This window comes from Saccopteryx bilineata, chromosome 6, assembly GCF_036850765.1.
Source record: "Saccopteryx bilineata isolate mSacBil1 chromosome 6, mSacBil1_pri_phased_curated, whole genome shotgun sequence".
Classification (NCBI taxonomy): Eukaryota; Metazoa; Chordata; class Mammalia; order Chiroptera; family Emballonuridae; genus Saccopteryx; species Saccopteryx bilineata.
In genome coordinates, this window is record NC_089495.1 from 28,612,968 (window position 1) to 28,629,455 (window position 16,488).

Consider the following 16,488-nt stretch of genomic DNA (forward strand, 5'->3'; position numbering starts at 1 on the left):
AAACCTAAGGTATTATTCGATGTTCATTTTAGATACTGTTTGCAAACTATATCCCTGAGTTGGTGGAACTTTTTGCTAACAAGAAGAAATACACCAGTCCCTATAACGTGCTCAAAGGGAAGAAGTAAGTAGCTTTCAAATATAATTTCTACAGTTTGAGATCTCCTAATAATCATATATCTCTTTCTAAACACCTATTGTATGGCCTAGGTGAATATATTAGCAAAATCCTTCATTCACTAAAGAGGGTTGTTCTAAAATAAATACCATAAGAAGATAGTATTTGCTACTTGATACAAACTACTATCTAGATATTCATAAGGGCATTAAATCAACTAAAATAACAGATAATATTGTCAAATATTAATTGTGACAATATTTTGACCTTTCTTTCTATCACTGACTATATTCTCTTATATCTGTGACTAAATGTCTTATTCATTTTAATCATGTGGTTAACTCAGGCTGACTTTACATAATGAATCAAATTCAAGGAATAGTTCAAATTTAAAATAATAAATTAAGTTTTCTTAGGCCAAGCTCCCCTAAACCTTGTAGGGCTCATTCACGGCAGAGGTTTGCTGGAGTGAGGAGCAGTTTCAACCTCTTTGCCAGAACTTTATAGATCCATATCACAGCCATTTGTTCCCAGGAGAAAAACAGATTTGTTTTTACCCTATTTCATTGTGGGTATATGTTACCACAGTTTCCTTTATGCTATTTTCATCTAAGAAAAAAAAAGAATGGATTAGGAATCTTCAATTGGAAGTGATTCTTTTTTATTTAGTCTCTATCCACTGCAGAGGAAAGAGGCACAATGGAGGCAAATTTTCTTAGAGCGGTCTCGAAGCAGTTGGATGAAAACCAAGACTGATCTAGGACTAAGAAAATAATGAAATGGCCTGACCAGGTGGTGGCGCAGTGAATAGAGCATCAGACTAGGATGCATAAGACCCAGGATTGAAACCATGAGGTCACTGGCTTGAGCGCAGGCTCATCTGGTTTAAGCACTGGCTCACTAGCTTGAGCGCAGGGTCACTGGCTTTACCATGGGATCATAGACACGACCCCATGGTAGCTGGCTTGAGCCCAAAGGTTACTGGCTTGAAGCCCAAAGTCACTGGTTTGAGCCCAAGGTCACTGGCTTAAGCAAGGGGTCACTCACTCTGCTGCAGGCTCCCCTCCCCAGTCAAGGCACATATGAGAAAGCAATCAATGAACAACTAAGGAGACTAAGGAGCTGCAATGAAGAATTGATGCTTCTCATCTCCTTCCTGTCTGTCTGTCCCTATCTGTCCCTCTCTCTGTCTTTCTCTGTGTCACAAAAAAAATAGAAAGAAAATAATGAAATGAATGCAATAAACTAGATAAGCCAAAGTCTATCTCAGGAAAGGGATATGCGACTTAAGCTAAATCAGCTTGTAAGGTCTGAAAATTTTAAGAAAAACTTAGGCTAAAATTAGACTTTTCATTTCCTTCAATGACAAGTAGAGGGAAAAAAGTAGGCTTTACTTTCAAGCCTAAGGAAATTGACAACTATTTTCCACCATAAAAGTTACATGCTTATATTTTTACACCTGTCTTAGGTGTCACTCCATTGGACTTACTTTTTTTTGTGCCAACTAAGTAACTTTAGATGCAGAAAACAAACAGAAATAACCTAGATTCTGGTGTTACATCAACCATAGCATTTAACTACAGGGAAATCAATTGGACTGTCTGAGCCTCCGTTGTTCCTCAGTGAAGAACAACTACCTCAGCCAATCAGGCATCAAGTGGAAAATCAAATTAAATTACACATTTGCAAGTCTATTATAAGTTATGAATAACCATGAAAACCTATCAGTTATGATAGTTATTGTTGTATCCCTAGAAACTATGTGTAATTCAAATGTATACCCTATCCGAGATGAACTAGAGAAGACAGGAATCTGCCGCTTCTTTTGTATAATGGAGATGTAGTCCTTGGTGTTTCTGTTGTTAAATCTGGATGATTCAAATACCAAATTTGTTTAAAACTAAGTTTAAGCTAATTGTTCATCTCTAAATGTAGACAGGAAGATACTTCAGATCTTCAGATGACCCACCTAACACGTTCTTGCTCCCTAGGTTCATTGTGGTCTGTGGAAACATCACCGTTGACAGTGTGACTGCTTTCCTGAGGAATTTTCTCCGTCATAAAGCAGGGGTGATCCACACCGAGATTGTTTTTCTGGGAGAGTAAGTATATCTGTTTGGTTCGTGAGCTTGAAATTAATACTCGAAATATGTGTGAATGTTTTCAATGGAAGAAAATTACCCTTGTAATAATCAGAAAAATTAAGAAACAATAAGAAGCAATGAGAAAAGAAAAAGCCATTTTGTGATCGGAGTTAACTTTGAAAACAGTTTGGCACTGTACCTTTCTAGATGTTTTCCTGCATATGTATGATTAAGTGGTACCTTACTTTTAAGGTTATTCTATACTATTTCTATTATATATGACCATAATTTTCTGCACAAGTCTGGCACACTGTAATTATAATTCTAACTGTTAATTATTAGGCTTGAGAAATCTAAAGTTTAAATAGATGCACAAAAGATTTGTTTTGGTTATGTTTTTGTTCTATGCAGTTTACCTCTTCATCAGCAGAGTCCAAGTCAAATGCTTTGTGAAACACTGAGAAATGCATATTTAATGCAAAAAGGTTTTGAAATAGGCAAAATGTTTTCTAATTGTTTAATTTCACTATTTTTGTTCCTAGTGATATGAAACTATTATTTTATGTTTGATGGTTCTCTTTCTTTTTTGAAATGCCTCTTTTTCCTTCCTTCCTTCCTTCCTTCCTTCCTTCCTTCCTTCCTTCCTTCCTTCCTTCCTCCCTTCCTTCCTTTTTATTAAGTGAGAGGTGGGGAGGCAGAGATAGACTTCTGCACGCACCCCCAACTGGGATCCACCTGGCAAGCCCCCTACCAGGCAATGCTCTGCCTGTCTGGGCTGCTCCTCCATTGCTGGGCAACAGAGCTATTTTAGTAGCTGAAGCAAGGCCATGGAGCCATCCTTAGCACCCAGGGTCAACTTTGAACTGCTGGAGCCATAGGTACAGGAGGGAAGAGAGGGAGAGAGAGCTCTAGGGGGTTGGGGTGGAAGAGGAGTGGAAAATCCGAGAGTTTCTTCTCCTGTGTGCCTTGACTGAGAATCGAACCCAGGACATCCACACACCAAGCTGACACTGTACAACTGAGCCAACCAGCCATGGCACCTCTTTATTTCTTTCATCCTCTTTTCTATGAGGTTGATCATCTGTTATTTTACTGACTTCTAAACATCAATATGTTTTCATCTGAGCTGTTTTGCATCATATATTGTAAATATTTTTTCTAGTCCTTGACTTCTAATTTTGTGTGCTTTTATTTTAGTATAGGAACATTTGACTTTCGTGCACTTTAATCCATACACTCCTTTTTCTTGTTTGTTTCTTGCTTTTCTTACCTTCTTAAGCCTTCTTATTCTAGGAACTAGGATTAAATAAATGTTTCTCTAGCATTACTATGTTCTCATGAGGAAATAGTTTTATATTTAAGTTCTCCCGAATTGATTTGGTGTAATGTGAAGGAAACAAACTATTTTTCCCCCCAATGGTTAATCAGTTATTTAGACATCACTCAATAAATAAGCCAGGCAGATTTGAAATGACATTTTGATCTTTTACAGGACTATATATAGGATTCATTCAACCTTTACACATTTTGCAGTTAAAGCAGAAAACTAAGCATTGTCTTTGATATTCCTGTCTCCCTCAAGCCCTATGTACACTTTCATCAATGTTGTCTCCTAAACAAATTCTAATTCTATTTCTACTATTTCATCTCCACTATCACAATCCTATTTAAAGTTAATTCTCTTGTTGCACCTGAATTTCTGTAAAGGCTACTTTTTTTTTTTTTTTTTTTGCATTTTTCTGAAGCTGGAAACAGGGAGAAACAGTCAGACAGACTCCCGCAAGCGCCCGACCGGGATCCACCCGGCACGCCCACCATGGGGCGACGCTCTGCCCACCAGGGGGCGATGCTCTGCCCATCCTGGGTGTTGCCATGTTGCGACCAGAGCCACTCTAGCGCCTGAGGCAGAGGCCACAGAGCCATCCCCAGCGCCCGGGCCATCTTTGCTCCAATGGAGCCTTGGCTGCGGGAGGGGAAGAGAGAGACAGAGAGGAAGGCGCGGCGGAGGGGTGGAGAAGCAAATGGGCGCTTCTCCTGTGTGCCCTGGCCGGGAATCGAACCCGGGTCCTCCGCACGCTAGGCCGATGCTCTACCGCTGAGCCAACCGGCCAGGGCTGTAAAGGCTACTTTATTGACCATTTTTTCCCTCAGAATTTCTTCTACCATTATGTGACCAGTTTATTTTCATCCTTCAGCACTCAGAGAGCTCTTCCTTATACTACCTATTTAAATTAATGACTTCTCATCTTTCTGCCTCTTTGCTGTTATATTTCTTTTAAAGTAATTATCACCTTCTGTGATTGTGGTAGATTTCCCTTTAATATAGCTATTAACATTTCCTTTCCTTACTGTGCATTCATGCTTATGCTCTTAATAATAGGCGGAGTCTCTTTCTTCTCTGTTTGAATCTGGACTGCCTAGTAACTTGATTTGATAAATAGAATGCAACATAGTTAACACTTTGCTAGTTTCAGTCCCTTTAAGAGGATTGTCAGTTTCAACTTTGACTCCAAGAGAGTCTTAAGCCCTTAAGCCATCATATAAAAAATCAGACTCGTTTGCTGGGAAGAAGGCCCAGCCAGCTCTCACCTGCTCTAGTCAGGTAGTTTAGACAACAAACGTGTGTACAGAGTTAGTCTGGTCATTCCAGCACCAAAGTGTGGTCTTCTCCTTGGAACCGATGGTAGGCAGAGGCTGGAAGGGTTGCATGGAGACTCTTACTGGAGGCCAAAAAATAAAAGTAAAAATGAGGAAATTGGAAGAAGAGTAGAATTTTGGTAACAATGTCACTAAAAGTAACATCAAAGATAAAAAATGTACCTAGTGTAGTTGTGCAGCTAGCTAAGCACATTTCCCAAAAGAGTATTGTCATGTGCCATCATATAATCATGTATGATAATGTTGGAAAGTTGAGAAAAGAAGAAACTCTTTAGTGTTCAAACAGAACATAAAGGAAATGTAGAAGTCCCAGAACCTTCTCTCTAGATGGCCAACAAATGTCAGAGGAAAATGACCCCAGGAGAAAAAATAATCCTATTGTTGGGCACATGAGTTTGCAAGATTTGTATTTTTTTTTAGTTTTCTCACTTGTATTGTTAAAAATGGCACTGGGCAGCCACATATGTGCTTACACTCAGAGCAGGGCAGTTGATTACAACTTGCAGACTGCATTCCTGCTTGGGAAGGGCCCTTGTCTTGCTAGTGTTTGCTGGAGGAGAGGTTTTCGCTCCAGAAAGTTTTGAAAAAGAGAGAAGAAGGGGAGAGAAGTCATGTTGTAGGGGAAAGAGAGAGAAGGGGTGCAGATGGGGAACCAGAGGTGCTCCGCTGAGACTGTTGGGGCCTTTGATTCTAGGAGAAACCAGAGAAGATTCTCCTGGTTGTGGAACCAGAGAATGTGTCAGTAGCTTTGTGAACTCTGAGTGAAAAGGAAGTGTTTTCCCTGTGTGTTTGCTTGTCAGCCAGTGCGAGACCTTAATAAAGGAATGGCCCACCATTTTTTGGCTCCACTGTTTCTTTACTGTCTGTCCGAATCTAATGGGAACCTGCATGTGAATGGCCATGATGATGGCGACTGCTGGCCATACACCTATAAAATATGACCTCAAGGTCAAAGGTTAAGATCCAAACAAGAATGCAGCTGAGGTCTTAACAAAACTCTTTGTTAAGACCTCAGAAAGATTTAGGGTGGTAACTTTTTGATGCTCCTCTCAATCAGGCAAATGGCTTCTAAGAAACCTGAGAACATTCTTCCAATCCTAACATTCTCAAAGTAGAGAGAGATTTGTCCTCAGAGGAATGTGAATATGATTTTGTGGGCATACCATAAACCTGAATGATTTGTATATAAATTTGTCAGAGCTTTAAAGAATTGTTTACTGGTGAAAGTACTGCCAGCTTGGGGTAAAAGGGACAGAGAAAGTTAAAAAAAATGTCTCTGGACCACCATCCAGTGTAGCCCTGGCACGAGTCATACTGAGACAGTTACTCAAATACAGACACGGTACATTTATTAAGGTAGAGGAAGGATGGCTCAGGTGGTCAGAGGGCAGAGACAAGAGTCAAGAAGAACAACGAATTAGCTCAAGACAGAACTGAGCTTTAATCAAAAAACATCCACTGCTCATAGAGTAGGAGGCCCTAATTATAGGTGCTCAGATAGATTTGGGGATTTCTATGTACTGATTTCTAGTGATTTATATGTATGTGCCCTTCATTATCAGCCTCACCTCTTTTGATTGGGAATGTCTATAGTAATCTTCCTCTTCTGCATCATGGTATACTGGCTGTGGAGATGGAGATAAAACTTGTCTATTTAGTTCATAGGTCTTCAAATGAAAAGGAGTTGTTACCTGAAGAACCCTATCCACATTTAGACCTGATTTAAGATGACAAGATCCAGGGTTTGACCTGATTGCTATAAAAAGATGCGACTTTGTGGGAAAACCATAGAATATTTTGCACAGGGGGGGGGGGGGATATGAATTCTTGTGGCCAGAAGAAAGACTGTGGTAGATTGTTTATAAGAGATGGCTGTCAGAAATATCTCCGAAACGTTTACACATATACTATTCCTTTACCAAATTAGACCGAGCTTCAGACTCATCCCTTAAATTAGGCTACATCACCTAAGGTCAACATCACCTAACCACGTTGATTAATAACAGAGTATAGATATTCTCCAAGAAGAGATTAGGGGTTCTATTAAATGCAAATAAATATAACAGTCTATTAAGCAAAGTGTACCATTCTTTTCTGTCTTTGGTACTGCATTCCTTGTCCAGGGCTCTTCCTTCTTTGGAACTGGAAACCATATTTAAATGTTACCTGGCCTATGCAACTTTTGTTTGTGGATCTGCGCTGAAGTGGGAGGATCTGAGGCGAGTTGCGGTAGGAACTAATATTTTTTTTTATTCTTCTAGTTAAACCTCAGCTGCAGCAGTTAAGATGTTAGGATGTAAGCATTACTCCATATCCTTAAATTTGGGAGAATATGACTATCAATTTGAAAAACTGATCATAAAGGAAATGTTGTAGTTGACCTATAGATCCTCCTTGAAAAATATCAAGCAGACTTCACTGTTTATCCACCCTTATAGTTAAATTATTTATTTCACTCAATTTCTCTATCTAGAGCAATTTTATTTTCACAATCTAAGAGATCTGAAAAAAATTAAGGATAGCAAAAGAGTGTTTGATCTTAACCATTCAAATGGGATTCTTACCAGAGGACAGATTTACCAGCTTCTAAACACATTGATGTGCCTTCTGATAGGAGAAACATGAAGGGAAATAGCAGAGATCCCATTAAGGTTGAACTAAAAACTAATGATTAAAGGCCAACCCTCCAGACAGCCTTCATTTAAGATCAAAGCCAACTTCCTCTCATTTTGTAGGTTTCACAGAATCATATAAACCAAAAGATTTCAGTTTTTTAAAGTAGAGATCTATAGAGTTAACATAAAAGGTTGAAGCAGAAAATGACAGACTCAAAATTTCTCCTTACTGCATCTTGGTTTTATGAGAGCCATATCAATAATCTTCTGGAATCTTAAGATTCAGAATCCACCAATATTGAATAACTGCTTACTTTTGGCTAAGCAATGTTCCAGTTCATTCTTTGCTGTCCTGAAAGGTAAATAAATTTATACACAGTTGATTAAAAAGGTCTTATTACTCATCAGTAGGCATAAATTGATGGTTAGGATGATAGGAAATATATAACTATGTACTGCACTCACTTTAACGCAATCTAGCATCTATAGTATTTTGGTGACACTGTGCCCTAGTCCAACCACTGTAGTCCTCACGGCCCTTGCAGCATTTGCAAGACTATGACCCTGTTATGAAAAAAAAATTAAAAAACATGATAAAACCCAAAAAAGGAACATTAGAGCGTTGCTCATGTAATTAATAAGACAGTTGCTGTTCAATCTTGAAGAATAGGTGGAATCCGCAGAAGCATGCCTGATTATAGCCAACCCTTTGTGCAGTGACTCATACGCTGAAGACACTTCAAACATTATGAGGTAAGAAGCTGGCACTGTGTTTTTTATGCTCTAATGCTGATTTATTTCAGCCTCTTTTAAACTAAAGCCTGGGGCATGGGTTGAAATGGGGGAAGATACCATCTATAACTAGGTTATCATATTCCAGGTTTCTGCCTTTTTTTTTTTCTGCCCCCAGAGATGATGCAGATATATAAGAAAGTAATTGAAAATAGATTATCCTTAGTGTCTATGGGCTTCTCCACATACTTTCTTGAAGTTTCATATGGATAATAGCTATTTAAAAAGAAAGGTCTGACCAGGTGGTGGTGCAGTGGATAGAGCACCAGCCTGGAACACAGAGGAACCAGGTTCAAAACCCCGAGGTCACTGGCTTCAGCGCAGGCTCGCCAGCCTGAGCGTGGAGTTGCTGGCTTGAGTGTGGGATCATAGGCAGGACTCCATGGTCACTGGCTTGAGCCTGAAGGTCGCTGGCTTGAAGCCCAAGGTTGCTGACTTGAGCGCAAGGTTGCTGGCATTTTATTATGCTTACTCACATTATCAGTTTAACTCCGACTGAAATATATTACGAAGTCATTGTATATGGCACTTCACTGATGAGCATATTTGTTGTTTACGTAGGGTACTCTCTATCAAGAACTATAACCCGAGCACCAGAATCATCATACAGATACTTCAGTCCCATAACAAGGTATTGTAACTTTCTAGTCTATCCAGTCACCTCGTCTTTTAGCCTGTGGAGCTAGTGAACTTAGTACATCTAAGTAATGGATGGATTTATTACTTCCAAATGGCTTTACACTTAAAAAGTTTTTGCCAATTGTAAGGGAAAGTTGGAGTCTCATGAAGGTTGTTAATTAATTACAAAAATAAATTTGGAAAGATGTATATTCGCACACTTTAAAAGCTGCTGCCTGAGGGTCTAACATCCAATCAGCTTGAATCTAGGTGGTGAGTAGATCCTCTGCTTTGGGAGACTGACGGGTCTTGGCATATGCTTGACTACTGGGAGCCACTGAAACGAAAGTAGGCTGATGAAACAACCACCAAAGTTTGAGAGACAACCAAGAGCTAGGCCAAGGTTGATTACTAAGGATTGTCTTCTACATGAAGCTATTCCTCTTAGAGAGTCGAGGAAAATGAAGAAATATAAATAAATGTTCTAAACAAACAAACAACAACAGCAACAACAAAAACCCAAGGTAAAGCCTCAGAAAAATACCTTAATGAGAGATGAGTGAGTTACATGACAGGGAGTTCAATAACTGTAATAAAATTATCACTGAACTTGGGAGAAGAATGGATAAAAAAATATTTCAACAAAGAAGGTAGACAATATAAGAAAGTACCACATAGAAGTCACAGAGCTAAGGAATACGTAACTGATCTGGGAAATGCAATGTAGGGGCTCAGCCAGACTATATGAATCAGAAGAAAGGATCAGTGAACTGAAAGACAGAGTCACAGAACTCATTTAACCAGAGCTGCAAAAAAAAAAAAAAAAGAAAGAAAAGAATACAAATGAGTGAAATTAGCTTAAGCCACTTACGGAACAACATCAAGTGAACCAATATTTGCATTATAGAAGTCTCAGAAGGAGAAGAGAAAGAGAAAGAGGCAGAAAACTTATTTGAAGAAATAATAGCTGAAAAAATAATCCCTAAATGGGGAAGGAAATAGACATCCAGTTTCAGGAAGCTGAAAATTGAAAAAAAAAAAAGAGGAAACCAAAGAGACCCACACCATGACACATTAAAGTAAAAAATTACGAACAACCGAAAGTTGTTTATGTGAGACTTTTCTTGTTTCTCAAGGTAAATATTTATTGCTGTGATCTTACTTATATACTGAATCTAAAAATAAATAAACAAACAAAAACACCAACCTTGAACTCATAAATACAGATACCAGATTGTTGATTGCCAGGAGCAAGGATGAGAGTGGGTAAAATGGATGAAAGAGGTCAAAAGATACCAACTTCCAGATAAGAAATAAATAAATCATTGGGGTTTATAACATGGAGGCTATAGTTATCAACACTTTGTTTATATATTTGAAGTTGCTAAGAGAATAAATCTCTAAAGTTAACATCACAAGAAAAAATAATTACTATTATGGTGATGACTTATTGTGATCATTTTGCAATATATGTAGATATCAAATTATTATGTTGTACACCTGAAACTAATGTGTTTTATATATATATATATATATATATATATATATATATATATATATATGCCAATTTTACCTTAATAAAAACAAAACCCTCCAAAACACAAATAAAGAAAAAAAGATTGTAAATTTAGAGTAGAATCAGAGGTCTAATCCATTTGCCCTGATTTTGCAACTATAGCTCGTGTCTTTTTAAAAATTAGAAGCATTGATTTCTAACCACTTTTAAATGTTGAATTTGTTCTTATCACTTCTACTTGACCTGGGCACAATCAATGTTAAATAAAGACATTTATCTAGAAAAAAACCTTTCTTAAATTATATTTATTTCTAATGTTTGACCTCATTTCTATCATAAAACAGGTTTTTCTGCCAAAGATTCCCAGCTGGAACTGGACTACTGGAGACAACATCATCTGCTTTGCTGAGTTAAAGCTTGGATTTATTGCCCAAGGCTGTTTGGTGCCGGGCTTGTGCACCTTTCTCACGTCTCTATTTGTTGAGGAAAACGATAAGGTAACCTTGTAAACTGATGTTGAATCTTGGCTCGATCCCCATGTGCTCTCATATTAGAATCAGAAACAGGTATAAAAATTGAGGAAAGCAAAGAGGCCCGAAGAAGTGAGCTTTGACTTCTGTTTGAGCTGTGAAGGGATGGAGAAATCTAGACTGAGTTCCCAGGTACTGCATCGACCTTGAAAAAAATTATTGATCTTAGCTTTGTCTAAGAATATTTATCTGCAAAATAGAGGTTATAACTCATCTTTCTACCTACCCCTGGATATTATGAATGTAAATGTATTCATAAATGTAGAAGCACTTTGAGTTATTGAAAGTAGAAGTATAATTAAGGGCTATGTTATTAGTGGAGAAGTAATATACTTAAATATAAATTAAATACAAAATAATCAACATAATAAATAATTATATTCATCAAACAGAAATAATAATACCAGTTATAATTAAAATTTAATTTTCCAGGTTATTTTGAGGGCATTCCATACAGATATAATAATAATAATCATATAGTGAGTGCCTACTATGTGTTATACATTTAAAATATGCTTTGTTTCCCCCCAATAATATTTCCAGGTAGTATCTCAGTAATGGGTCAGTGATGCTCACTAACTTGGTCGTATAGTAAGTGAGTGGCAGAGCTAGAATTGTCTGACTGGCAGTCTTACCACTGTGCCCAGTACCTGTGGTATTTGGATATCTACTCACAATCTCCCGCATCGGGTCCTATGATAATTGTGTCTGACACAAAGTGATTAGCTAAAAAGGGCTATTGGAATGAGTGAATACAGCACAAGGTCTGGCCTTTCAAATGGCATTCCCATGAAATGCTCTAAGAGAGGTGTTCTAACCCTCATCTGGGCCTGGTATCTTATTGTCCAAAGCCCCTCCAGAAATTGACCTTCCTGTCCATTTAGTTAGGAGTCCACATTTGCCTTTCTTTACATGCAATTTCCCTCCTGGTCTTCTTTCACATTTTACTTCCTTTGTTCAATACATTCAAAAAAATTTTACATCTTTTCTGGTTCTTTGTCTGGTGCTATTGAGGAAAAACAAAAGAAGTGAAAGATACTCTGGCCAGCAAAAGGCTAACAGGACACATACGATTCTTCTGTACTGCCTTCTATGAATGTGAAGAGACATCATAGACAGGTAAATAGGAATGGCCACCAGGCAGTAAGAAATGAACTGGCTGCTGCCAGTGACCATGATTTAACCTTCCCTTAGTGGTCACTGTGCATGGCCTAGGAAACAGCGTGTCAGTAAATCCTCTTTGGAAGTACAAGACAACTGCAATGTTTGTCGTGGTGATTGTGAGTTTAATCTCTGTGGCTGAAGAAAATAAGAACAAGTGCTCTCTCTGATGACCTCATCTCTCATGGAAATATAAAAAGTAGAAATGGAAAACCAGCCCTATGATGCTTTCCTTTTTGTTTTTAACCTGAAGTTGTAACCTCCTCACTGAGGATGGTTATCTCTCAATATATATTTAAAAAGTAGTTTTTAGAATATGGGAATATGGAAATTGAGAGATATTTGTGGTCATGATCTATTTAAAAAAATTTTTTTTTGGAAGTGAAGTCTGAAATTCACTCTCAGAAATCCTAAATGGGGCAGTCAGGGCAAGATTTTTTTTTTCAGAGACAGAGAGAGACTCAGAGACAGGGATAGACCAGAACAGACAGACAGTAACGGAGAGATGAGAAGTTTTTCGTTGCGTGTTGTGGCATCTTAGTTGTTCATTAATTGCTTTCTCACATGTACCTTGACCGCAGGCCTTCAGCAGACCGAGTAACCCCTTGCTCAAGCCAGCGACCTTGGGTTCAAGCTGGTGAGCTTTTGCTCAAACCAGACGAGCTCACGCTCAAGCTGGCAACCTCGGGGTCTTGACCCTGGGTCTTCCGCATCCCAGTCCGACGCTCTATCCACTGCACCACCGCCTGGACAGTCAGGGCAAGATTTTTTTAATGCATGCTGCTCTGTTCTAGATTCTGTAATTTACTATTTACTTAGGTTTAATGGCCAGGGCTCCAGTGTCTTATGTCTCCCTTCCCCCCTTTTTTTGGATCAGACTCTTAAATCTTTCTCTGTAAATTTTTGCACTTTTAAGTGAGAATTATTAATCTCATAACCAGATTTTCCCCAAGTATTGAGTTAATATTTGTAAAACTTTTGAGTACTCAGATTAAAAGGCCTTGAATCAACAGTAATTGTTTTTAATTGTATAAAGTATATGGTGGGAAATTGCAGTTTGAAGAGCATTTTCAGTTGGTTTTAGACACAAAGCTTTCCTGACAAGCTTAAAGTTAGATTAGACCTAATCCAGCTGATTTGCTTGAACTCCCCAATCCTTCTATCAGAATCCCAAATCCATCTTATCTACCTGTTTCCCTTTCTGATATTTTAAAAACTAACTCAGGAGGTCTTCTTGATCTCTGTGGTTATCATTTTTTACCCTTTTCCAAAAGTGAAGCATTTAGATTAGAAGCAGTAAGCCAATTTCTTAGTAATCGGGACTTAAACAGTGATATGGACAGCCCAATGACCTGGGCCCTTCTCAACAGAGGAATTTAAGAGAGTGGAAAAAGGCAGGAGATTCACTTGAATCTTGGAGAGGAGTAAGGGAAGGCCTGGCTTGCCTGAAATGGTAGTCCATTATAGCAGGGCAGAAATGTGTGTTTGTGATTTTCTTTTTATTTTGTTTTTCCTAAACCACAAGTTGGCAATTGGAGAACTGGCTTTAACTTTACATGGTTATAATATTTCAGAGTTCATAGAAATTTTATACCTTTATCTGAGATTCTGGGCTTTAAGCGACTTGTTCTGCCAAGTCATGATGCCTCCACTTCATTCTGAACTCTTTAATGAAAATAGTTAGATGTATGTTAGAGTTTTCGTTCTTCCTTTGACATTTCTCTAGTTAAGCACTAAGACTAATCTACTTTCTAACACCTAAGTACAGTGGGTTCTTTTTTTTTTTTGTATTTTTTTGTATTTTTCCGAAGTTAGAAGTGGGGAGGCAGTCAGACTCCTACATACACCTGACCGGGATCCACCTGGCATGCCCACCAAGGGGTGATGCTCTGCTGCCCATTTGGAGCATTGCTCCATTGTGGCTGGAGCCATTCTAGCACCTGAGGTGGAGGCCATGGAACCATCCTCAGCACCCAGGCCAACTTTCCTCCAATGGAGCCTTGGCTGTGGGGAAGGGAAGAGAGAGCTAAAGAAGAAGTAGAGGGGGAAGGGTGGATAAGCAGATGGGCACTTCTCCTGTGTGCCCTGGCTGACAATCGAACCCAGGACTTCCACATGCCCAGCCGATGCTCTACCACTGAGCCAACTGGCCAGGGCCTGCAGTGAGTTCTTTTTTGCTGCTTAACAAAACATGCAACTTGAATTACAGCATCCTATATTCCATGTCAAGTGCTTCATGTGGCATGATTGTATATTACAGGTTGTTCTTAAAGAGCCCTGGAAAAAAATTTTTTTAAGTGGCCTGAAGAACAAAATCTTGACTCAACGTCTCTCTGATGACTTCACTGGAATGACTTTTCCTGAAGTTTCCCGGTATGTTAAAAGAATTATTTTCCTCATTTTTTTCATGCAGTGACAGTCTCTCAGCAATGTTCATGGACGGTATTTCTGTAGGCCAGGTTCCACGGCAGGTACTGAAGATAAAAGACCGTAAAATATAAGAATGAGTAAGTCTGACTCTCTGCAACCTCAAAGTTGTGGGACAGTTTTATCTCTGTCCCAGGTGGCATGCTGTCTATGAGTTACTTTAGGATGCATTCATTTACAAGTGGGAATTCCAGGTTTGGAAGGTCTGGAGTTTGGAGTTCTTCTCCCAGGTGCAGAGCTCAAAGTGCTAGTCGTAGTATTGTGAGTCATGCCCTGCTGTTTCCCCTTTCCTCACAACTGCTTGTCTTCCTCCCCAGGCTCTGCTTTGTGAAACTGCACCTCTTATTGATAGCCGTCGAACAGAAGTGCATGTTTTCCTGTCACAGGTATCAATCTGGCTTTGAACCTCTTCAGTTTTTTTTTTTTTTTGAGGAAAATCTTTATGATTAAGACTTTTCCAGACATATAGTCACGACTAAGCTTTCTGCCATTTGTTGAGAGCCAGGCTATTGGGCACTCAGGGTGCTATGGGGCATTTAGTATTATCTCTAATTATTGGGGTTAGAATAGTCACCTTAAAGTGTGGACAGGTGCTTTACCTTTTTTCCAATGACCCCGCCTTAATTCTCATCAGCAGAAGAGAGAAGAAATGACCACCTTCTCAGATCTGTTCCTCTTAATATATTACCAACTCTTGATCATGAAACCGTACTATGAAATAGAATTGTTTATGATAAAGATATTCTCACAAACTCTAATCTTAGAGACAAATCTGCAAAATATGGCAAAATGGAAATTTGAATGGCAAGCTAGATAAACTCTCCTGTTAGTAAGGGAGCTGAAAGAAAGAGATAACATCAGCATTTCCTGAGAACCCAACTGGATAATATGAGAAGTTATCATGTATTCAAAATAAATTTTAGGACAAATAGAGAATCAGCTCCAATGCTATATTAGAAAAGATAATGAAAAATAAAGGGAAGCGTCTTAAATGCATGGGAACAAGAAAGATGTTGGCTTATGTAGGTTTTTAGTGCAAAACTAACTTAAATTAAATTAGAATGAATACACTAGGTTCTAGTCTTGTTTATGATTTGCTAGCCCAGTCGCCTTGGCAAAGTGTGCATCATCTGTGAAGTGAAGAACTTATGTTAATTAACATCAGAGACCCCTTACAGCTCTAAATTGACATTACCAGGAACCCTGAAATTACAGGGAAATAGTCACAATTCAATAATTTTGAGTGACAGCATACAGACTACAAAGGAATGACTTTATATGAAAGGTTGGAATGAACAACAGTTCTGTGCAAGTAGAGAGCGTGCTGAAGGAATCTGGGCAAAAGAAATCAGTCAGGTACCTTGCAAAGCAAGTGGTTAAGAAGAGAATAACAACTAGTATTGTCTGGCTGACTAAATTCTATTAGCAATCCTGCCATACTCCAGAAGATCTCAAAATCTAAAACTAAATTGGGCAGTTTGGGTTTCAGACTGGCCCAAACCTTGATCAAGTTTTAGCATCTTTTTGACTTTCCACAACCCGAGTATGCATCAGAATTATATGCAAAGTTTTACAAACATATAGATTCCAGAACCTCACCTCTTTACAAAATCAAAATCTCCAAGGGTGGGGCCTATGAATTTTTTGTCTTCATGATATATGTATTCAGTTTATTCACTGGCATTTCACAACTACTGGGCCAAATGCTTTTAAGGTGTTTTTCAATTCTGACACCCAAGAATTCTATAAACAGTATTAGAATAACTATCAGGACATCATAGGCCAGAAACACAAATACCTGGTAAGCAACTAATATCTACACACATTTGAGAGGCCCCAGTGCTGTTTAATATCTAGCACACATCCATCCACAATGACAGAGGAACTTGCTCTAACACAGATTTAACTTTGGTTTCTAGCCAATAAGTCAGGTTGAGCAAAGGAATTAGATCCTGATTTCACATAGATA

At 38.6% G+C, this 16,488-nt stretch overlaps 1 protein-coding gene across 1 annotated transcript in view; it reads left to right on the forward strand.

Annotated features, from left to right (window-relative positions):
* Positions 1–16,488, forward strand: part of KCNU1 (potassium calcium-activated channel subfamily U member 1) — a 141,643-nt gene that overhangs the window by 38,794 nt on the left and 86,361 nt on the right. Inside the window, exons 9-16 of the mRNA XM_066237500.1 lie at positions 33–124; positions 2,110–2,220; positions 6,984–7,089; positions 8,146–8,228; positions 8,829–8,898; positions 10,746–10,898; positions 14,353–14,465; positions 14,837–14,905. Of these exons, the coding sequence (XP_066093597.1) occupies positions 33–124; positions 2,110–2,220; positions 6,984–7,089; positions 8,146–8,228; positions 8,829–8,898; positions 10,746–10,898; positions 14,353–14,465; positions 14,837–14,905 (797 nt within the window). The remainder of the gene's footprint in view (positions 1–32; positions 125–2,109; positions 2,221–6,983; positions 7,090–8,145; positions 8,229–8,828; positions 8,899–10,745; positions 10,899–14,352; positions 14,466–14,836; positions 14,906–16,488) is intronic.